At 34.6% G+C, this 24,692-nt stretch overlaps 1 protein-coding gene across 1 annotated transcript in view; it reads right to left on the reverse strand.

Moving 5' to 3' along the window:
* Nucleotides 1–402: 402 nt before the first annotated feature.
* Nucleotides 403–24,692, reverse strand: part of SMCHD1 (structural maintenance of chromosomes flexible hinge domain containing 1) — a 68,270-nt gene continuing 43,980 nt past the window's right edge. The window contains exons 30-48 of the mRNA XM_036406690.1: nt 23,972–24,097; nt 21,980–22,059; nt 20,522–20,679; nt 18,799–18,914; nt 18,299–18,360; nt 16,528–16,615; nt 15,977–16,108; nt 14,661–14,810; nt 11,135–11,261; nt 10,845–10,964; nt 9,473–9,558; nt 8,408–8,530; nt 8,008–8,198; nt 7,140–7,249; nt 5,745–5,815; nt 4,705–4,876; nt 2,613–2,771; nt 1,807–1,930; nt 403–828 (exon numbers count right to left, since the gene is read on the reverse strand). Of these exons, the coding sequence (XP_036262583.1) occupies nt 726–828; nt 1,807–1,930; nt 2,613–2,771; nt 4,705–4,876; nt 5,745–5,815; nt 7,140–7,249; nt 8,008–8,198; nt 8,408–8,530; nt 9,473–9,558; nt 10,845–10,964; nt 11,135–11,261; nt 14,661–14,810; nt 15,977–16,108; nt 16,528–16,615; nt 18,299–18,360; nt 18,799–18,914; nt 20,522–20,679; nt 21,980–22,059; nt 23,972–24,097 (2,298 nt within the window). The 3' untranslated portion in view covers nt 403–725. The remainder of the gene's footprint in view (nt 829–1,806; nt 1,931–2,612; nt 2,772–4,704; nt 4,877–5,744; nt 5,816–7,139; nt 7,250–8,007; nt 8,199–8,407; nt 8,531–9,472; nt 9,559–10,844; nt 10,965–11,134; nt 11,262–14,660; nt 14,811–15,976; nt 16,109–16,527; nt 16,616–18,298; nt 18,361–18,798; nt 18,915–20,521; nt 20,680–21,979; nt 22,060–23,971; nt 24,098–24,692) is intronic.

Consider the following 24,692-nt stretch of genomic DNA (forward strand, 5'->3'; position numbering starts at 1 on the left):
ATAAAATGCATGTTGCTGAGAGTACAGGTCAGTAGATTTGGTGTCAACATTCACTCCGAGGCAGAAATTCTTTGAGACAGATGTGAACCCACATGTCCACACCCCTGAACACTGTCTCCTATGTTATTCACAGGGCCTCAACTAATTACTGTACTGTTCAAGGTTAGCTTCCTACTCCCACCCTATCTTTTTCTTTCAATCAAGTCTGTTTCCAGCTGCTTGCTCTGACTCTGGCTGCAGTTCTGTCTTTAATCATGCTTGATCCTTTTCTGCCCTGTTCATCACTAAAATCTTTGCAATGCAGATCATTAAAGCGACCTTTGACTATCTTCCTCAAGACAGCTTGGGATGCTTTTTAAATTAAAATCTCATTTCATGACACAATCTATTCAACACAAGCAATTGTATTGTCAGTGCTTTGTACTGAAGCGGTTTTATTGCAAAGATCTTTTATTTTCATAAATAAAAAAGAATATATTTAAAACCTTTTTTTTCCACACACGAACATAAAAACTCTGAAAGCTTTTAGAAATGAAAATTAACTATACAAAACTTGGGCTATCAATGTTAAATACTTACACTTTTGTTCCTACTAACTGAAATACATTTGTATCTTCTATCAGTATAAAAATTGTCAGAGTAATGGTAATACCGCCTAAGTATTTTCTTTAACTGAATGTATTCACATTTTCCATACACAGCTTTTCCCAGCAAGTCTCATCAGTCTATGCCTTTCTTTTCCGTGGAGTTCCATTAAGTTCTGAAGGGGCCACTTGCAGCTCTTGCTGTTGCTGCTGCTTTGCAGAAGAGGAAATCCATTCTTCTGAGCTAAACAAAACATAGCACAGTGGCTTATAAACAAAGCTTTTCTTTTTTATAGATATATATATATCTATATATAATATTTATATAACATAGAGCTCCCACAAGTATAAACAGTATAACCCCCATATTTGTACACAGCTTTTTATTACTGTATTTATTTCTTTAAAATGAAGAATAGCAACAGGCTAATATCACTTTAACTACATAACCACTTTAGTTCTATATGTAGATAAAAATTAAAACAGTAACAAGTATAAAAAATAAGGAGACATAGCAATATAGTGAACACTTGTTCTGAGATTCACAGAACAGTACTGGGTAAGATTTAAATAATTTCAGAAAAAATTACCATAGTTCAGCAAAGACAATGATGTAGTCATGAGGAGAGACATGAGAAATAGCAGACAGTTTCATGTTACTTTAAAGATACAGATATATGGATTTCCTAAATTTGTGCGTGTGTGTTTGTGTGTGTTCAAACACTCATCAGCACAGAGGGAATGAGAACAGATGCATGGGTAAAACACTTTACCACCAGTTCACCTCAGAGAGTTACTTGGAAAAAATGGTGTAAGAATGATTCTATTACATAAGAATAATTATTCCTGTGTTCATCTATCCAGTATTTGACAGCAGACCTTAAAAGAGTTTACAGACCGAGCCATCTCAAATAGTTTTGGGTGTAACAGTGTGGGATATACCAGAAAATATGGGGAATGTGATGCACAAAGATAATAATCAGTTTATAAAGAGAAACAGAATTAGAATTAATAAGGAAATCTCTATATGAGATTTAACTTTTAAATGAGGCAGAAACTTGTAGAAGAAATTAAAAATTATCTCAAAAATCAGATTTATGCAAACTCTATTAATTGTTGCTTATTAGACACAAATATGAATTTAAAAATAGGCAGAATAAACTAGTTTTGGTTTTGAATTCAGATTATGGGAAAATAATGACTAGACTCAGAAAATACTTACCTGTACAATTTTTTCACTGTGTCTCTTCTCATTCTTTTGGGAGGAATGGGGGTGTCAGATATATCTAATATTATAGGCTGAAGTAACGATTCAGCACCTTTATCTGATAAAGCAGGAGTCATACCTATGAAAAAGTTGCAAGTAAGAACCAATAACAGAAAAATTAAACCTGCTGGTTATAAATGGGTGCTATAACAATAGAGTTAAACCTTTGAAATAAGACTTTAGAAATGTCATGAATTTTATGGTTACCTTATATCTAAAATAGAGTTCAAAGATGACAGTTAAAATGATTTATTTATAACTGTTGCAGAGTAAATGTTGATTTTTAAAATATTATTTGATATTGACATAAAAAAAATTTGTTACTCAGACAATCCTTGCAGACTTCAGGGTGTTTCTTTTTATAGCACAATGTTTTGATTGTGTTTCCTTAGCAAAAGCAATTCAGCTCTTTACTCCAGTCATTTCAAAAACCATGCCAATGTTCTGTAGCACGGGGCCAGCCACAGTAATCTCTTATTAGTGAGATCACAGTTTCATGTTCACAAGATACAGACTGACCACATTCTTATTATCTGAACACAATACAGGGCAGTACTGCTTTAGGCAATATCCACAGCATCATACTACCACATACAGTTTTTCTATTCTTTCCTTAAAATGTGACATCTCTAAGCTACTAATTAATGTTAACAATTTTCATTCATAGTTTGAACTTCTTACTTTGTAAGAGCAAAATACATCTGGTTGCAGTTAACTGTTCTCTTCCTATAGCACATCAAAATTATAGAACAATAACCTACCCAATTTTTGTTTTACTAGCTTGAGGCTTTTCTCTTGTTCAGCAAGTTCCTGTTTTCTCTTTTGCATTTCTGGAGTGTTCAGTGACTGCAAATGTAAATCCAGGTCCTTATTCACATTATCAAATTTAATCACTGCTGCACGGTATTGCTGAAGAAGATCTAATTGAGAAATAAAACAATAAGCCACAGAACAATAAGTAAATGACCATTTTGATTTAGAATGCTACCAATACAAACTAGGCAATGTATAAATCCACAAGAAAATATACCTTTCATAACACTACTTAAAAAACCACCCAAACTTATAGTGGCTGTTCTTAAAATGACTGTAAAAAGAAAACCATATCCAATATTTTGACTCCTCTTTTCTTTTTGAGTCCACATCTTAGATGACAGTGAAGTACCTGCAAGCTCTGAAAATGATGTGGGAAACTGGTATCACTGTACACTTCTTTTTGTCTGTGTGCTCCAAGTGAAATTCTCTACCTCTGATGACATTAAGTGCTTGTAGCATGTTGTGTTTTCAGTGCTACAAAGCAGAAGCTTGTATTATTGACTTGAATTGTATTCCACCTTGTGGACCAAGTGAACATTTACTGAGTTTCACTCTGTCCCACTATGGAAATCTAATCAAGTAGACTCAGATAAACGAAAGTGTATTTTGTTGACAATCCTTTTTCCTCTTTAAACATATGAGATAAAAAAATTTTTCCATGTCCAGGCATTGAATAAATATGTCAAGTAATAAAGGAAGGGTTCAAGCATATTAGCCTGGACTCATTCATTTTACTTTCAGGTGAGTATGAGGTATCTTGCACAAAGCTTAACTGAACACTAAATGACCTTAAGTTTGCTATGGGGTGAAAGCTCTCATACAGAGACTGACAAAAGTCTGCAGACTCTTAGTACAACTTATTTTACAAGTACCTTGCCTAATCTGTTATTACACTGGCAACTTTTATCCTACAAACATTCAAAAAGAGCATGTCAGAACTAATGCTAAGTGTAAAATTAAGTTCAAAACAAGCCCTGTGTAATGAGATGCTGTCCTTTAAATGGAATTTTACTATGATTTTCCTTTAAATGTCTAGTATCTATCTAAGTGAAATTAAACCATGCCCTTTACTTCTACCATGATTGCGCCAGTACTAAACTATAAAAAAATTCAATTTCATTTGTATTAGGTAATAATTGAGCTCAACAATTGAAAACATGCTGACAGACAGTGTGCTAAACCCAGTGTATTTTAGTCTGTGATTGACGTGCTTACTGTGTTTTCCCTAGGCATAATATATTTTTACTAAAATGCTGAGAAAAGATCTTTTTAGTCCTTATTTCCCCCCCTATTCAATTGGTCAGTGCTAAGTAGTTTTTCATATATATGGCTACTTAAATAGGTATGTGTGTTCTCTCCCCACACCCCTCCATTTCACTGTCATGGATAAACTTCATGTCCTTTCTTTTTAAAGTTAAGTATTTAAGAACAATCTTGTTTGTAAGTAAGACTTTTCAATGTTTTACTCATCAGTCAGGTCAGTTGTTACATGTCAGAAACTGCATCTTCTAACTTAATTTCTAACCTTTATTCTGAAATGAAGAATCCAAACACATAAAGAAATGGAAGTGATCCCATAGGAAACAGTGTAACTTATGAGATATTTTCTCTTGAGAATATGAATTTTTCTACCACTGTTTCATAGAGCTCACTTGCACAGAAGAAATTCTAAATTGATTATAGTATTTCCAGAGTAGAAAGACCTAAAACTTGTTTCTCAGTTATGCCAGAATTCAATCAGCTCAAGCTTCTCATGCTGGCTATTTGAATGATTATTACTGCTTATACTCCTTTAATAAGACTAAGAATAAAGGGGATTGTCTCATTATTATTATTTTTTATTTCAGGAAATATAATAGCTATAAGCTTTTAAGAAAAGGCAAATTTATAATCAGAACACTGTACAGCTCCTACTCCTTAAAACAACTGTATGCTAAATTGAAGATTTCCTCTCTGTATTACATCAGAGAATAAAAAAACATAGGACAAGCAATAGAATTTTGTAAGTTTTGTATGTTTGTGATTTCATTAACCCACCTATCTGTGCAGAGATAGTAGAGTAAAGTTTTGGCATTGGTGCTCCAAATACCATTCCTCTGAGTTTGTCCATTGGAGGAGCTTTATTCTGCAGGCCTCCAAATTTTCCATTGCTGCGAATCCTGTCTCCTTCCCTAGTCAGCAAGGTAGGGCAGTGTGTAATTTTTACAACCTGCACAGGTATAAAAATCGAGAATAAATTAGTAACTCCACAGAAAATCTAAGTATTCATCAATGCTGTTGTGAACCTTTGTATTTTTCAACTGCAATGCAACTTTGTTCCCTAATGAAAAACATATTTTATGAAATTATGACTTTGCTTTCAAGCAATAGAATGCATAGATTAAAATTAAGCAGTATTGTCAATAATTATGATGACCAGTTTTTTTGGGTTTGTGTTCTCACATTTTACCAGAACTCTCAAGGCAGAATACAGATCTATAACTGGGAAAAGCTGATTATCAACATGTATTAGGAAGCAGTGGCAATAAGTACAGTTCTACATTTTTATGCTCAATCGTTATTTTGATTCTAGCAAAGTCGTAAGCTGAAAGTAAAAGTGCTCAGTATCAGCACCTCCTCAGAGACTCTTGCCTGCTAAAACATATACCATTAAACCTAAATAAAATGGGTCTCAAAGACATCTAGGAAGTTTCACATCAAGTTTTTATTCAAGTGGACCTGAAATTTCACCATATGCCTTAGACTCCTGTGTTTTATGAGACAGAGTGACTAGGAAAGTACAAAAAAACCTGTGCTTAACACTAACACATCAGAACTGAAGATGCTTATCTTTGGAAACATGGTCCCATGTGCCATAGAAACATTCACATAATGGAATTTGTAGAATGGAGGTAATTTTGTCAGTGCCAGTAACAGAGATTTCATTCACTGTTAAGTGCTTTGAGACCCACAGACAGTAAGTACACTTACAGCTAACACAGCAGTAAACTAGGAAATTACTCTAAGTTTTTCATGCATTAAATATGTAGCTCTGCAATATATCTGTATCATAAACTTAAAAAAAAATTGATACAAACCTCTTTTCTGTAGTGGTTGGCAGCATCCAAGTTATCTATAATGATAGTATCACCCAAGAGCATACCAAACACTGAAAAATATAAATTTTTGAACTATGAAATTTCTCTGGAACAAAATAACTTGAGTTTTGAAAAGTCAATTCTGAGGCATCATTATAACATCTTCTAAGATAAGTGCAAGGGAAACAGCATGTAAGTAATTTTTGTTTCAAAAAAATTCTCTTGAGGTTGAGATAGATATGCAATCTTCTGCTTTCATCAGTGAATTCATAAGGGAAAAAAATAGTACATTTAAGTGCCTTTTGGCATAATTGAGTGTATTTTTCAATAAAATACTCTCTTGATACTTTACATTGATCAAGATACACATAATAAATTTCATGGAATTATATAAACATTATCTTTTTAAAAATCTTCCTGGAATGTTGAATTTTGCTCTCAGTTTCTTAATATTTTTCTTCATATTCAACGCTTTATCAAAGAAAAAAACATTCACATGCAATGATCCAAGGGAGATTAAGACTCTTCTGCTAATAAAAGTCTGTTCCATACAAAATCTAACAACGTAGTCATGCACGGGATATGTCATGCAATGTGGTTTTTCAATTCCCCAATGGGCATGAAGAAGAATTTATAGTTAAAAGTCTGTCAATATCTAACTTTCTGAAAATGCACAGGATTAAAAATTGGTCTTTATTAAGAGTAGAGAGGAATACTTCAATAGTGGGAAGTCATTAAATAAAATGCAAAACTTACTGAAGTAACTACAGATGCCAACTCTCCATATAAAGGAGCAGATCTACTTCATTAAAAAAAGTGTAGGTAAGGTAGGGATTGCTACATTGTTAGAAAGAGCAAGAGGACAATAGTTTGCTAAACTAAAATCTATGTAAAAATTGAAAGATTTCTCACAACTATTAAGCTGTTTAAGCATAACATACACAGTCATGTACAGTTCAGTCTGCATGTACTTAAATCTATGCATTTCACATTTCTGAGAAGAACCAAACTAGAAACAAAGCCTAACAAAAGGAGTAACTTCTGCAATATGAGATAATAAAATTAATCTTGTGATAGTTCCTGCTCTAAAGAGTTTGAGAATAAGATAATGTTGCAGGAATTTAAAAAAGAAAAAACCTGCCATACATCTAAGTAGACAAAATGAAACTAAGAAAACAAGCAGAAGAAAGTGGTCATGGTTGAAATTTTCACTTTTATTTAAAAATAATTAATGCTAATGTCCTCCTATTTTTACTAACAGAACTCAGGAGGAATGTACTCTGGTATTTGCAAACGTATCAGTGAAGATTATTGAAGGGATTATCATTTGTCATGTTTCTGTATTTCATTCTTTAAAAGAAATAAGTTATTAATTCTTTCTTTCTTATCATTTACCTGTTTGACAGTGTTCTGTGTTATCTGGAAATGTTAACAGATCTCTGGCAAATACAGGATTTCCAATAGGTCTGAAGAAGGTTCTTCCATTTCTCAAGTGAGGTAAAGGCCTGGTTAAAGAAAGAGGACAGCGAAGGAGAAGAAAAGAAGAAAGCAATTTGTCTTTATTCTAGTCAGGAATCTCCAAATGAATTGAATGCATCTTAACACTTCCACGTTAGATAAATGACTCCACCATTATCTGAAATGCCAGTTATATTAAAGGTGTGTTAGTGAAATATCGATTTGTTATGAGACATTATTTCCAACAAATTCATATGACTAATTTATGGACAAGTTTTAATGCACTGTATTATGAAAACTGAGAATTTGAACATTATAAATGCATTTATACATCAGATCTTTTCTAAAAGGCATTCTTATTATATTAGCAGACACATTCATAAGCAAATGATTTTCAGGAGCAGAATTACTATACTTTATTATTCAGGCAGCTGATATAGTAAAATGAATTTCTATTACTACAGATGATTTTAGGAATGTATTTTGAAACTGGATTTTTGAAAGTTATAATCTGATTAGAAGCACTATAATTATTTAAAATAAATTCCTGCTCTAGAAAACATGTAGACATGAAGAAAAAGATTATCTTATTTAATAGAAACACCTGAACATCACACAGTCGTTAAAGACGACAAAGCTGAGATTTCAGCTAATGCTTCAAGAGACATTACTGTTGCTATAATAATAAGCCCAGAAATTTTATACTTCAAATCTTTAACTGAAGTTTAACAATCAACTTAGACAAGAAAAAAGAGTTGAAGAAGTATGTAATACAAACGCAGAACTTTCATTGTTTTTTCCCTACCTGTTCCAATCTGGAAGTGTCTTCTTGTAAATGGAATCAAGAGGTAACACTTGTTGTCGACCTTGAGTTTCATCGAAGATAGAACGAGCAGCTTCCGTGGTCAGTGTGACTACACAGTCCATGTCACTTGCCAGGTGCCAAGAGATGACTTTTGCTGCTTCATTATCCTCAATTTGAGCTAAATGTGCAATCTGTACCACAGAAGTTACAACAGTCAAAACAGAAACCAAGACTATGTCCCCTTTTCATAGTAATCACAATAATCCTGCAACTTCAGACAGACATTTAATTCCCTTGTTGATGGCTCTGTTACGGGAGCTGGTCATCGGGTAATTTTTCATCACTACCACTCTGTGGAACCAACAAAACTCATTAGAAGGCTCCCTGCAAGAAAACTCACCTTGCCTAGAATATCCTGGTTGCCTTTTGGATAGTTTGGGAGGGTGCAAGTTCTCCTTGGCTGCTTCATTACTCCTTCTTGTTCCAACATCTTTTTTTTCAGAAGAGAATCCACATACTGAAGCTGAGAATGAAAATTTTAAATAGGCAAGCATGTAACATTGGACTGAGCAGCAGAAGTAATCTGTCATCAGTTAACTTCTAACCTGAAAGTAATAACCTGAAACAGACTTTTAACGTACAAGGGACCACAATCTCAGAGAAGAGCAAAGGGAAAAATCACTGCAATTGTGACCAAACTTTCTAATTACTTTTTTTCCCCTTTTTTTAATTTTTAAGGACTTCAAGGAGCATTTCACAAAGAACTATCAGTGCTTGATTAGAGACAAATATGAGGAAAGTTTAAAACAGCAGGAAGAGACAATCATGAATGCACAAAAAGAAACCATTTCAGAGAGTGACTATGTCCAGGCTTGAAAAATTTAGCCAGCAGGGGGAACTTCAGTACTGTGACTGCAATTTAATTCTACTGATTTGTGATTAATGACTATAACTTGGCCTTATTTGATCTAAAGATAATTCTTTCTTCCCCCAAATGTCAGTAGTTTGAAAACTTTTTTAAAGTTTCTTAAAACATAATTGTATCTTTAAAGGAAATTAGTAATGAGGTACATTGCCCTGAATATTTCCAAACTTATTTTTACATGAACTTTGGCAGTTACATAGGTAATTCTCTGATTCTCTAAAAAAAAAGTGCTTTCCTTTGGCTTACTTATGCCAGAATACATCCAATATATATTGACCAACATCCAAAAACCTACTCTAACATCTAGCAGTACCAGTAACACTCGTAACCTTAGCAGAAACATGACCAGCAGAAACACAAGACCAGGATCTAAAAGACAAGGGTTTTGTTAGTTCTTTAACAGTATTTTAAGTTTGACATTGATTCACGAATTTTTCTACAGTTTAAATTTTCACTGTTTTGGTAACAGGTATGATTCAGCAATATTATTGATATCAATTTTAGATATATTAATGGAGTTTAGTAAGAATCACGTCATACTGTGTTTGTCTGTGGTATTTCAATTTGGTGCTTTTTCAGTTCATTCTTCAGGAGAGCTTCTCGTGTTTCAGCTTCTTTAACCTGACCTGAAACAAAATCAAAAGAGAGTGAGGAAGTGATAGGAAGCAATGGAACACTTAGAGAATTTCTTATAACTTTTCAGAATTATGCCAGCTGCAACTGACCCTATCTACTTCTTAATTTCAGCACAGAATATAAGAATTTTTCCACAAAGATCTTGTGATTTTGTCCAGGTTCTAAACAATTTCAGCAGATGTCACACCTTCAGCTTCAAGAAGCAAAGGGGCCCAGACCTTATATCAATCTGAGAACATTAGCTGGTTTTAGTTTTCATCCTCAATTATCATTGTAAATGGTTCTCCACTGGGTGAATTGGCAAGACAGGAGAGAATAGTGGTGGCTGGCACTACCTTCTTTTGTCTTTTATATGGGACACCACTTTCTGGACACTACTTCCTCAGCTCTCATATCTGAACTAATTCCAAAAACAAATGAGTAAACAGGTGAGTTGCTTTCTACCCTCTATTGACAACAAGTTTGTATTTGAAAATGTTACTTAAGAGAACAGCATTACACTTTATGCTAACTTGCTCTCTACAGATGTATGCGTATGAAACAAAGATTTTATGCCTTTCACAGCAATTCAGGATTTTCTATTCATAATGGAAATATGTAGTATTAAAATTACAACAAACAGCAGCATCTTCTATGCCAATCCACTTTATTTACTTTTGGTGATTATTTAAAATAAAAATTCAAAATGCAACTATTAAAACAAACTTTGCAATCAATAGGCAGGATGATTCAAACAAAAAAAAAGGCAAAGAAAACATTTCCCTCATTCATAAAGAATTACATTTGCTGAAGAACATAAACAATGACACAACACTTCTGAATAATGTACACAGGGTCAAATGTGAGGTGGAAAAGTAACATTTTGAAAACATAAGACTACCATTTTTAAAGAGGATTATCTACAGTTCACTCTCCTCAAACTGTTTTTAGGCAACTGTTAAATTTCCAGATGTATGAGCATGCAAAGATGGGAGTGAAAGGCAGTCACGGATAAAAAGAACACCAACTTCAATGTTCCTTTTCTACTTTAGATAATCCTGACATAAGACATTCTACGTCAAAGACCTTTATAGATAGGAACATCCTAATGCTAAATAGATAGATGCTAAATAATTAGATGCTTCCCTGCAAGATATACACCCTGTCTGCTAGCCTCTAATTACTATCTCTCATGATTTCAATATTGATTTTTCTCCCCTTCTCTCTATTCTGAAAATCATTATGGGACAGAAGTTTAATTTACAGAAAAATTATCTACATATTTGATTGAACTTACATTTCATTTCAGCTACTAGCTGATTTGTAGTATCAAACATCTTTCTGTAAAGATCTATGGACTTAGATAATTGGTCTTTCTCCCTGGTCAGTGTTGCCATCAGCTGCTGCTTCTTGGAATCTACAGAAATACACATAAACACTTTTAAAAGAAAACACAGCAACATGCTTAATTGGTTTAAGCATTAGCAAAAATCTATTAAGCTATTACATAGTTCTGAAAACGTATTATGGATCTAAAAATAGCTGATTTTAAGAAAAAGCAAGTATTTTAGAGCACTTGAAACATACCATTGTAAAACATAAATGAGAGACAATATGGTTCCAAAGGTTTTTTCAAAACTGGCAGATGTGGCTCAAAGACAAGAATATATTCAGTGCTATCTCTTCCAGGACTGTCTTCAGCCAGCACTAAATTCTGTGAAAATAAACAAACATAAGTTTATGCCCATGTTTGAGGTTACACACAAACCAAACATTCTTCAGATGTAAATCTCATAAGTTACATAAGTGTAAATGTGAATCTTGTGAGTTACATAACACATGATATCTATACAGTTGACAGCCTTTTATAACAATTAAACAAAAGTAAAACACAAAGATATAGCTATTTCATTATTTAGGAATTAAGATTGTCATTTTACCTGTTGAAAAAGTCTCAGTATTTTTTGCTATGTATTTTATTTCAGAGACACACGCTTAGAAATAATATCCTCTGCACTGTCTCATAAGCAAGATATCCTCAGGTGTACTTCATTCAGTATGTGAAATGCAAACAGATCATTAAAAAGAAAGACCCAAACAAAAACACGGAGAAGGAAGAACAAACTATTCCCAGTGCTTAGATAAAGTTACTGCTGTTACCATGGAAGCAGACAGCAAATCCCAAATCAATGAACAATATACATCCAAACACTATCATAAACATTTAACTTCTTATCAATTCCTTATGGAAAAGACATACTAAATCCTTTGCCTTTCTTTATAAATGTGAGAAATATTATAAAATCATAAAGGTAAACAGAAATAAAATTAGTAAAGGTACTATCTAAATGTGCTGCTACTTTGGGAAAGGTATCATGCGTAAAACAAATAATTCTTATAATAAAACTCATACTGTTTCCACCTTTAACATGTAGGAATTGCTACTCAACTGGCCAAATCAAGAGAGAAGTGGTTGCAGCCTAAAAGAAGAGATAGATATATAACCTTCAAAGATAGTCTTCATAGCTTTCAAAAATATTGTAGCTACATATTTTATCAGGAGAAGTCCGTAGTGGAAATATTTTTTCCTTAGAAAATATATGCCAACAAAAATCTAAACATTTTTCTTCATTAAACAAGTTCCTGAACTTGTGACTAAGGGTAAACATGTCAGATTATCACTTTCATTATTTGTGCTAAGTACACATATCTGTCTTTACAAACAAGATGGAACAATTTCAAAATACTTGAAGAACACAAGTATGTCCCTTCCACTCCCTATGACAAGTCATATGAAAAGGACAGTGCATCACAACCAACAAATCCTTTCCACATAAGACTCGCACAGTTTCCACATGGGTTTTGTGAGTAGTCTGAAGTCAGTGAACTGAAATCTGCCTGAAGAGGGGAAAAGATACTGGGTTCACTGAAATGCAATTCGTCCCCATGGATGACTGGGGAACACAAGTTACTGTCAAAAGCAGCAGGACCTCTTTAGATCATCGTAATAAAAAGGAAGAAGCATGCAAAACCCCCCACCTCCCACCAAACCAGGAATACCTAAGTAGAAAAAAACCACCCCATCTGCTTACAAAAAAAGAAAAAAAAGAGGGGGGGGTAAAGGGCAAAATAAGCCAAATAAACCACCAACCCCCTAAACGCCATGAAGCTCATCACACTCTCCCCTCCATTACATTGGCTAGTTTGTCACTGATGGGGAACTGGAGAATTTAGGTCACAATTATGCAACAGGAGGTTACTACATGGAGATAAACAAAAAAACTTATTTCTGCATTAGCAAGGAGTCTTTGAAATTATCTAGTAATTTTATCTGAACTGTCACAGGTTGTATATGGGGTTATTGTTACCCATATAAAAGTGTTCAATTTACACCTTGTTACCACAGGTGTAAATACAAGAATTGCAGAGTGTTTTGTTAGACCACTGGTTTTAGCTGATCCTTTACCTAAAGCTAAAACCTTTAGGTTTTCTTAACCCCATCTGCCTGGAGGAAAGTGTGTTCACAAACCAGTTAATTACACCTGAAACAAGGTATGGAAACCAGAGAAATCCAAGGGTGTACCGTAAATCAATCAGTATATTAATTTTATCTGATACCTCTATTCAGTCTCTGCATTTTATTTTACTAGGTTGTTTTCCATACATATTTTGTCACTTTTCTGTATGGATTAGAGTAGACAAGAATCTGGCACATTAATAACATTTGGCCATGTTAACTAGATGTTTCTGTTCCTGACTGTTATTGACAGAGAATAACTTAGGCTGTGTCATTCAGTTTCACATATATAGCTCCATAAAAGCAGTCAATGTACTGAATAAGATATATATTATAAAGAAGTTTCTATGTAGGACCTGTAGTTTTTAGGATTCTACTGTAGTCTTATGGTGGTGATTTCCAAGATGTATTTGGAGAATTTGTTTGGATTGCTATGCAGTGTCTGTCTCCACTTGGCCCACACTGATGTTAGTCAGTCATAAAGCTGGTTCCAAAGAGCGAGTTAGAAAAGGTAGTTGAGAAAATGTCCTTAAAAAGTTGGATCCTCCTTTGGTACATCTTCTAACTGTTTGAAGACTTCTGTGGAAGTCTTACTTTTAAAATATGTGACAACCAAGTGAAATAGGGGTATAATTTTGCTATGCCATTCTTATATATTTCAAGTTGAAAACAAAAATCAATATACAACTGTTTCACCACAGGAATACTACTGACTGAAATCCTGTGTAGGCTTGAGAATGTAGACAGAGATTGTGACCATTCCACTCAGAAGAAATTTCACATTCAGCTGGATTTTCTTTGGTGTGTTTTGAAGAGTTCCTGGTTTTGTGCAGGTGCACATTTTATGCCGTGTCTTTGTATCATATTTTATATCAACTGTGAAAGATGGAACTTACAGGTTTTAAAAATTCAATCTGCATTTGTTGTAGAAAAAGTGCCTGCAGTGATGTGACTACAATATGCAGTATTTTCAGAGTATGCATGATGTCAGAGATTCAAACCAAAATAAGGAAAGCATTTCTAACAGCCAGGTGCATTAATGAGTGAAACAAAGCATAAAGAAAAATGGTAGTTTTATCTTCTTCAAATGAGGGTAGAATGCCTTTCTACAAAGTATATATATGCCCACTACTTAGACAAAAGGAGAGCCTAGCAAAATTTAATTAGAAATATATGAAGAAGTCAGTCTAAATGATTTTAAGATATAACAGTCTGAGAGTATTATAAATAAAAATGTAAAATACTAGTAATATTAATGGTTTAACTACAAACTGGTTAAGTGTTGTTCACACGTGAAATTCAGATGAAGAAAATATTTTTCCTGGATTCTCCTGAATGTTCTGGTCCCTAACAAAGTACTTGTGCAATTCCCTCACTTGGAAAGGATAAACTTTTTAAAGAAGGTCCTTCCTTCAGATTTTCTGAAAATCAGCAACCAAACACAGAAGAAAAAATTTATCTACTTAGTTCTAAGGGAAACCTACAATATAAACTAAATCTCTACAGAACACAATGAGATGTAAGATAACTTTAAAACTGCAGGAAAATTAGCCTTATTATACAGTGTTCATGGAGCTGTGTATTTCAATCACTTACAATTTCAGCTGATCCATTCTCCAATGGAAACTCTACTGTATTGACTTTCCCCTGAAACTGCGGGATCTCAATATCTTCTTCATTGGGGCTTTTAATTTTTGCTATTACTCTGCCAACTAGATCAAGTCCAGTGTGGTTGTTGTATTCATCCTGTGAGTAAAAAAGAAATTAAAGATAGTTTGGGACTGAACTAAATAATCCATTCCTGCACTGCCCTGGTTTTATATGGCAAGGTGCTAGCAGTCTCTGCAGAGGCAGCCTTTGTGAGGAGAGACTGCACATGGCCAGTGCTCCAACTGAGCACTGAGCCAAAATGGTGTTTCTTTATATTTAAGAATAGGTAGAAATGCACAGGCAGGTGAGAATGGGTAAAAAAAAAAAGGGAAAACAGCAGAGGGTGAGAGAAGGAACAGTAGGAGGAGCAGAAATTCCCCTACAGCTCACAGGGAAACTACACTGGAGCAAGTACTTCCCTGTAGCCAATCAATGGTGGACCATGGTGAAGCAGAGACCGGCATGGAAGCCCACGGAGGACCCCATGCTAAACCAGGCTGATAATTCCTGGACTGCAGCCTGTGGCAAGGGCTTACAGTGGAGCAGTTCATGAAGGACTGTGGCCCACGAAGGGACCTGCACTAGAACAGGGAAACTGAAGAAAAAGCACTGGCAGGAAAGAGCTGAGGGGCTGTTACGGGTTGACTGTGGCCCCTATTCTCCATTCCCCTGCACTGCTTGGGGGAGAGTACAGGAATTTGGAACAAAGCTGAGCCTAGGAAGGGTGGGGCAGTAGGTGTTGCTTTAGATTTTTGGTCTTTGTTTCTTATTACACAAATCTTTTTTAACTGGAAATTAAATTAAATTACTTTTCCACAAGCTGAATCTGCTTTGCTGTTGTGGTAGCTGGTAAGTGATTTCCTTTTCCTTGGGAACACTCAAAATTCAAGAAACCTTATTTTTGGTAATATAAGATTTCTAAGAGAAACTGTACCTGGGAATAAAAATCATGGAGAGAAACATCTGCTGTACACGTGTTTTCCCACTAGAATCTATTCTTGAAACAATTTTTTTGTGTGGCAACAAGACATGGATTTCAATAGAGATACCTGACAGCAAGTACAAAACATTTCAGTTTTGGTCATCCGTATGTAAATCTAAGAAGATGGACCTGTCACGTGCTGAAAAATCACTGATTAACATCTTTTTTAATGAAGTGAATCTGCAAAGAAACAGTAGCAATGCCTTATAGCAAAATTCAACATAGTTTCAGCAGTCTTCTACTTTTCCTTAATTATGATTTTTTATGGAAGTATAGTTACCATTAAATGGAGGTATAAATCCTTGACCAGTGTACGGCTGGTAAGAGCTCGAACATTGGAAACTGCTGGAGTAGCTGGTAAAGAATCAGGTAACAAGCGTACAGGGTCATTAGGTACAACTTCAATTATAATCTAGCAGAAAAAGAAGGAAAAATAAAACAAAACAAAATAAAATAAAGACTGATATAATTAACTACAAATCACCTGCACACCTGGGTTGCTCAAAAACCACTAAAACAAATGTATGTGAAATTTGTGGACAGACCTGAAATATATTAGCACAACCATAAAGCAGTTCTGCTAGGTTGCAAATTATGCACCTCTGTTATACCGTCAAATTTTTGGTTACTTTTGGTTACAGAAGTTAACGAAAACATATTTTGATAATCAACAGTTTGAAATCAGTAACTATCAAAAATAAAAATACAATTTTTAAAAAAATTGTGAGTGAAAGTATTTTCATTCTGAACCTAAAAAGTATCCTAACACTTTACCCAGATGATTCTGTATTACGTGTTCTTGGCTACTTGCAATTAATTATAGATACAAACCTGTTCACTGTTGAGCATATTTGTCTTATCCATTGCAAAGGTAAACTGGATCATGTAAGTGCCTACCCTCTCTGGAACCATTTTATCCCTAAAAAAATCAAAAATAAAACCCAAGCAAACATGAGACAATATTATAGTCAGAAGTATGTAAGTACACAAGCAATTCAAACTCTGAGTAGTCCTCCAAACTACTCAGAAAGCCCTACTAAGGCATAATACTTCTCTTTCAGAAAGAAGGCCATCAAACGTCCTTGAGAATTAGAGTAAGGCTTTTGGAAGCTTGAATGAGGGAAGTCTCCTGCAAGAGTTTCTCTTCTAGATGACAGGAAGTTTGTCATGGCCCTATTCAGAAATCTGCAAGTCTACACCATTTAATTTCCTGTTCAGAATTTTCATACAGCTACCAGAACAAAACATAGACATCTCTAGATCTAGAACAACCACCATTTCTCTCCCAATTTAATAAAATTTTCATAAAATCAGAGTATCTAATTCCCTCCTTAGTCAGATGGTACAAAGTTGTGTAACTTGGATCACTGGTCAAGGCTGAGTATAGTGAGAGAGAAATAGTTTTCCTTCTACCTTATAGCATTCCAGGTGTAGACCACTGGCAAAGAACCCCTACTACCAAAACATGAAGAAAAGCCCAGACACCTGAGGTTCTGCTGCTATAATTTCACCCAGCAAGGAAGACCATATGGCATGCAGAGGACTTCTGCAGTATTCAGCAAGGGATACCAGTGACTTAAAAGTGCTTACAAACTTTTGAAGAGATGCAAACAGCCAAGATGCAGGTATTTCTCCAAACATGACATATGGCATTCCTGAATTGATTAATGATTCTTGTTTTCAACATACAGCAGTTTAACTGTTTTGTCAATACTAAGTAATTTATTTCTTCTGATTTTGTTTGGGAAGTAGCAATATACAAGATTCCCTGGAATGCTTAGCTTGGAAAAAATGAAATCCCAAAGCTTTAATATTTCTAGAACAGACCATGACTTTTCCTTTTTTACATTTCACATACAGAAGTAACAATTCTTTTCTGCATTTTATTGAGCTTAAGACTGACAGTAGCCTTGTCAGGATACATTAAAACACTAATTAGTAAATAATCAGCTAAGGATCTCATGGCTGGACAGACACAGGCTTTAGAAGAAGAAGAAATTACACAATTGCTATGGAAGTTGTTTAAGACTGTGTAATGGCTTAAATCAACAGCCAGTACCATAACTATTTAGCTAATGCCATAGACTAGAAATAGATGTAGAAATAACATGGCATTCAGGCACCACCTTCCATTTAAGACACTATTTCTGAAAAAGTATCACAAGGAATGGTTACTAACAGGACCAAGGTCATGGCTCAGGATTGATGCACAGCTAAAGAAGGTAGCAAAAAAAGAGTTAAATCTGCTTTGTCCAGCCTGCAATTCTACAGTAGTTAAAGCAATATTGAAAAGAATTAAAGTTACCATCTAAGTTACAAGCTGATGATTTAGTTCCCTCATTGCTAGCGTATCTCAAAATGTTTTCTAATATATTTTATTAGACTCCTTTCTTCTCTACTCTCAGATTATACAAATGTCAAAAGCATCTAGGAAAGAATTCAATCTTCATCTCAATGTATCTTGCTAGAATCTTTCACCTCTTCTGTATCATACTAATTCTGTGATGGACTGTTATTATCAAAACATAAAACTCTTCTACTTCAAACTATGTATTTTGTATAGTAAGTTCCATGAGTATTTATAGAATAAATGCTGTTATACCTGAAGTAAAAGAAGCCATCTTCCTTGTCATCCTTCACCTTACTACAGCTAAATGTTGTAACCTGTAAAGATGCAAAAAATTTAATGCAATGTACTAAAGTACTTAACTTGCAATATGCTACCAAGTTTAAATGATTTGCAGTACTGATAGCCCACAGTGAATCAATGAGACTGCCTGTATTTTAGACACTAATTTCATGTTCTTACTTCTCCCAGTCTTTTCTTTGCAAAATTCAACATGACTACTTCTAATATCCTCCCTGCTATGAGTTAGCTTCTGCAGAACAGCAACATTTTTGTCATTACTGTGGTACAGATGATCAATCTGACAACTTGTAACAGGACAGATACTGATAAACACATAGGGTTGATCTGTAATATTTGTTACTTAAAATCTAGAACAGGATGCAGATCTAAGTCAAATGAAAGGCAGCTTCTACTATGTTTGTCTTTTGCTGGCATCTTCATAGCCATTTTGAAAATGCATTTTGATGACTTACATCAACTGGTGTCCTAATCCGGCTGCTCTGTGCTTCCCACATTTTCATAGAAATCCGTGCTGGATTAATATTTTTAATAATGGTGTCATCTTCAGAAAGAACATTAACCATAAAATCTGTAGGACAAAAAACATGTTTTGAAGATTATTCTTATTCAGAATTAAGCAGCTCAGACTTCATTATTTCTGTGTCTCCCTCATACTTAAGAGAAAAAAGAACTTAAAAAACAAGCATTTCACAAAGAGCCAAAACCACTAAGAATTTCAAATCAGGTATGAAAAACCTTTTCTCCTAGACCAGGTAACAATCCTTAGGAAAAACCAAACATGTACTTTATGACAGCTTTAAAAAAAAATCCTAAAATTTCAAGTCTGCCTTTCTCAAATTATCATTCTTATCAAAACAGCACACCAGGCTGCTTCTTGCTCTCAGGAATGCGTCCCAATAGCAGTTAAGCAGATGATTCCTTCCTTCAAGGACAAGAAATCCAAATCTCCCTTTTCCTTCACAAGTGCTTTATTTCTTACAGACTAGGATCATACAGTTGTATCTGTTAGAAGTTGGCTATAGGAGGACATTTCACTCTGGTGACAGCTTTTGCAGTCAAACTACCTGCCATTTTATAACCCAGTATGAAAAATTTCACTTTTCCTGTAGGTCCCATAGGAAGTGCAGTGATCTGAAGGAAATGGAATCCAAATTGGAATAAAGTTACCCTTCTTCTAGCTCAAAACGTGAACAAAGCAAATGGGTTTAATGCATGTAAATGAACTTGCACTGTTCGTGCAGAACTGAATTTTGCACTTTAAGGAAGGACTATGATTTGATGAGCATGAAAAGTTCAGGCATGACCCCCTCCAAGATTACAGTGCCTGCCCTCAGGTATGCCTGAAATCAACAGTAAATCAAATAATTAGGATGTTATTTATTTAATAATATGAGGCAGTTAATACAGAACTTATTATGAAATAATTTAATGTCATATATACTATATATATTGTCCTGAAGAAGCTGTTTAATTTTCTTTCTTAACTAAAAACCTCACAGATTTACACTACACACTACATTTGAAAAATGTCTGTTTGGCAGGGAGGTTGGAGGTAGATAATTTTACAGGTCCCTTCCAACCGAAACCACTCTGTCATTTTAGGATTCCTCCTAATGACTTTAATCAAGGTCATAACACTGTATGGAGTATTTTAAAAAACAAAAACCTCTTGCCATAAAAATGTTGGCTGATCAAGTTATGACAGCCAAGAACCAAACTCTTTTGTGAGAGACTACAGCAGGAGAAAAGAATATTTTGTGTTGTCCTCCTGTTGATTACTTTTGGTTTGTCTTGGCTCACAGCTGACCTAGAATTTCATAGCTACTTCCTTTGCTACTATTCCAGAGACAGATGACGGAAAACATACACGAACTGGCTCAGATCATATTTTAGTAAGACAGAAAAGAGATTCTGTAGTTTTACCATTTATAGATGGATAAAAGGAGCAATTTAGAACAAATAAATAAGAGGTCTTTTGAAATGCTTTCCAAAGTTGACCTACGTATCTCTTCTGTCCAAGTGTTACATCTTAGACACAGCTGTTACAAAGAACTGAGAAAAAAGACCAGAAAACCCAAAAATAAAAAAAATACAGTAGGCAAACCACCAAAATTGTTTTCCACAATTTTTCAAAGCTCTTGAGTGATTGGTTTCCACAAAAATCCATATACTTACCAGGAAAAGTACCTCCTGCTGGAAAAGAAGGACTTTTGTCATATTTAACATTCAAGCAGATAGGTTTCTCAGGATCAGGCAGGACATTTATTTTGATTACAAGACAATCTAATATGGCCTTGTTGTACGAGGCTTTAATCTGTAAAATGTGCTCTCCCCTGCAATATACAGAAATCATAAAAATGGATGTAAAATCTCTTCTGAAAAGACAATTTTTGACTGGCTTCAAGTCTGAATAATGTACAGGAAAGCATGCTAAACAATATCTAGTAATGTAGTAGTAAAGAGAAGAAAAAAAGGAACTGTTAATGCAATGTCATTCTTAAGATATTAACTTGTTAATTTTGTGTTAATATTTCATTATTTTAATCACGTTTCATTGCCTGTAAGACACTAGCAACTATAGCCTCAAGTAGCAGAAGACAGTAAAGCAAAAAGCAGTTAAAATGGTGAGGAGCATTCCACTTTGATAGATTTCCAAAGAGTGAATCCAAGTAGCATTCACATATAACAAAGTACACTGAAAGTATATAATGTCTTCAATGCTATCAAATAACTGATTTTCTTTACAGTATTAAAAACTTAAATTTTTAAGTTTAAGGTTAATTTTTAAAAGTTTAATTTTTAAGTTTAATTTTTAAAAGCTTTTTCAAAAATTCCCAGTCTTTTAAAAATATAACTGGGTATATAATATTTAACTGCACAGAGGTTGTACTTCCCAGCCAGTTTTGATTATGCTGTAAATAGTATGATGCCACACCTGTTTCTAACCTCCAGTAGTAAATTGATAACTAATATTCATCATCCTTCTACCAAGTCACAGACATTATAAATACACTGAGCACCATCAACAGCATTTAAAGCAATGCTGTTTTAGATTTCCAAATGCAAGAGTACTATGAGTCAAATCCTCCATATTTAAATGCAAAGAACAAGCACTTTTTGCTAGTTTCAAATAACCAAAAGCCAACCCAGTCTTGCTCCAAAACCTCAGGGATACATGGAGTGGGTTGCAGAACTGTGAATATGAGGAAGATACAGAAATGATGAACTGAAAAGCCATATGGGACCAAAGTGTGTAAGGGAAGCTATACATGAAGTGAGCATGAAGAAGCACAAGATGAAGAAGCAGGAGCCACAGGACACATATCTGCTGGAAATGAGACTTGAGCAGTTGAATTGCAAATAGGAAAAATGAAATACATCTATTTAAAATTCCTTTGGACACTCTACCCAATCCTTTAAAACAATGTCTAGCACAATAAAACAAGATTCAGAAAATTACAGCAGCAGCTTCTCAGTAGATCAAAAGAAGCAGCTACTGAATTTTATTTAGTTAAGCACTTGGATTTTTAGAACTTACTATCTGGCCATCCACCTGCATATGAATAGTAAATCTTAGCTCTAGATTAATACTTAATAGTACTTTATGAAATCCATCTGGTTTTCACTACTTACCTCGGTGCATGAATACTAAAAACTCCTAGGTTAGCCCTACCAGTGTCATCTGTTTTATGCTGCTGGTTTGAAGGAACAAGCTGTCAAGAAAAAAAAACATCTTTCAACAACCCAGAAATAGTCTTAGGATAAAATGTTTATCTCATTTGCCTGCATATGTCTGTTAATTTGAGCTGTAGCTAAAATTTGTACTGTAAGTTAGGGAAAGATATACTGTTATTAGGACAATATTAACAAAGAAGGTTCAAATTCTCAACCAGATTTTAAAAGCTATCACTTCATCTGAACTAGGATATTTTTCTTCATTAATATATTCAAATATTTTATGTTATTTTTTAAACTGCTACTGATGCTATCGTATCATCCACAGGAGATGTTAATCTGAGTGTATTTTCAGATCCAAAAACTTTCTACAAACTATTTAGTGCTTGTTACAGTGTTCCTCCAGTTCTTACTCAGTTTTGGATCTGTAAGATAAAGGAGTATGGGAGCACATGCTACAACTGCAAAGTATCAGGCTTTGGAGACTTAGAGGGTGGAATCTGAAATATAGAGACATCTTATTTGAGAATTTCCATTCCCAAAATCTTCTCATTTCTTTTGGGAGACTGTGCATACAACCTATTGGAAATGCCAAGGCAGAGCATGCTGTAATAAACACTTTTATAACAATGTTCAACCTTGGCTTTCAGAGCACTTTGTCCTGGACACATCCCACTAAGCTAAAGAACATGTGGACTCTAAGACATGCTGCTGGTGCTCCCTGGAAGAAGGCAAAAAATCTGAGAAGACACAGCACACTACCACAATGTCTCTTTGACCAGGCAGCACAATCACACAGTGCTACTGCCAAGGTTGTGTCTTCTCTCAAGAATAAAATAACTAGAACCCACAGCGAGCTTCAGCTGACATCACAAAAACAGTAGATGGTGCAAAGAAAAAAATCTCCAAACTGTGAGGCAGGCTTCTATGGCAAGAGAGTAAAAAAAGACAGAAAAAAAATGTTCAGGATATCAAGAAATCTACTTCAAAATATCCAATTAAAAAAGTAATAATAGCATAGTTAAATTGGGCAAAAGCTAAGGTTGTGGCACAGCTTTGGTGGAATGAGCAAAAGAAGATTCTTGGCTTGTTGTTTATTCTGAGAAAATTGAGGAACGCAAATGGACAGCAAGCAAAAACAAAAAGGGAACAGGACCTGTCCTGAATGAAAAAATGTTATGTCCAGAGGTGGATGAATATATCCTGTGTTGATAATATATATATTCAATGTAACAGTCTCTGTAATGACAGGTAGGAATGTTTGACAGCTTGACTTTCCTTTTTTGTTCAAACACAGGAATAAATTTTTAATGAATGGAGTATTCTGTCAAAGTCCTTCCTTTGTACAGACTGATGTGAAAACCATCTGATACTCATACCTCACTTATGGAACAGACAGTAACCACTTAGATCTGGGCTAGATTTGCATCCTTATTGTTTTAATCTCATTTATCCTGCTTTAATTTCATTTATCCTGCTTTTCACAGGATAATCAAGTAGGGCCCAAACCTGTTGACCAGCTTTACATACAGACCAGTAAGTCACATTCAGGAATCAAAATCAAAGAACCAGCAGATAAAAATTATTTGGTTGCCAGTTGAGACTGTACCATTGTCATTACTATCATTCAGTAAATTACCTCTGATAACATGGGGGATGTGGTGGTGTGATGTGCACGCAAAATTTGGAAAAAGGTTCTGTAGAATATCTGGAATGTATTCGAATTGTACTCAGACCCTGTCCTATCTGAATTTTGTTGTATTTGTGATTTTTGTCCTGGGACCAGTTTATAATATTTGTTGCCACAGTTCTTATACTAGATTAGTTATTCTTTTGTGCTCTTAGAATATTTTATTAAAATTTCCAAAAATGTCCTGAAAAGTAACATACCATAGACATGCCAACAGAACTTGTGTTAAACAAGGTTTACCCAATAAGGCCAATGCTTACCTTTAAGTTGTTACTCTTTGTAAGGTTGATTTTGACATTAGGTTCAGGAGTTGGATTTCCCCACTGATCACACAACTGAACAATAAGGGGCCTCTGCAATTCTCTACCATTAATCACCGCAACAGGCTAGAAGAGACACAAATACATGATACTCAAATGATGATAATCAATTGTACATATCTTGGACATTCACAGCAGTTCAGGAATCCCCAGAGCAACAGTGTCCACCTTTCCCATACTATTTATCTCTCAGAACAGCTAGACCATGATTAAATGGCATGCAGGCATGTATTTCTAGAGTTTGTTTATATTCTCTTTTTAGAATAAAATGCACTACTTGAATTCAATGGCATGGGTTACTCAGGGTGATGTGACTAAAAGGAAGGACATGATTCTGAAGGGCCTTATCAATGTTCTTGTTGTAGGAAGAGCTATGGCCTAAAAATTTTATTTTCTGATATACTTAAACAGCTGCCTAACAGAACAAAAATAGTTATGCAACTTCCAGGACCTTTTGTTTAATTTTTTCAGTAACCTCCTTTGCCATTTTCCCAAAACACCAATCTTGATTCCTGTCCTCTATTCAGACAATTTTCTTTTTTCTGCTTTCAATTTTCTGTTCTGATTTCTGCAAGATGTTAAGCATTGTTCTTTGAATAGCCAAAGTAAACACTGAAAAATAATTTTAAAAACCTAAGGCAAATAGATGGACAGCACCAAA

This window comes from Molothrus ater, chromosome 1, assembly GCF_012460135.2.
Source record: "Molothrus ater isolate BHLD 08-10-18 breed brown headed cowbird chromosome 1, BPBGC_Mater_1.1, whole genome shotgun sequence".
In the NCBI taxonomy this organism is placed as follows: domain Eukaryota; kingdom Metazoa; phylum Chordata; class Aves; order Passeriformes; family Icteridae; genus Molothrus; species Molothrus ater.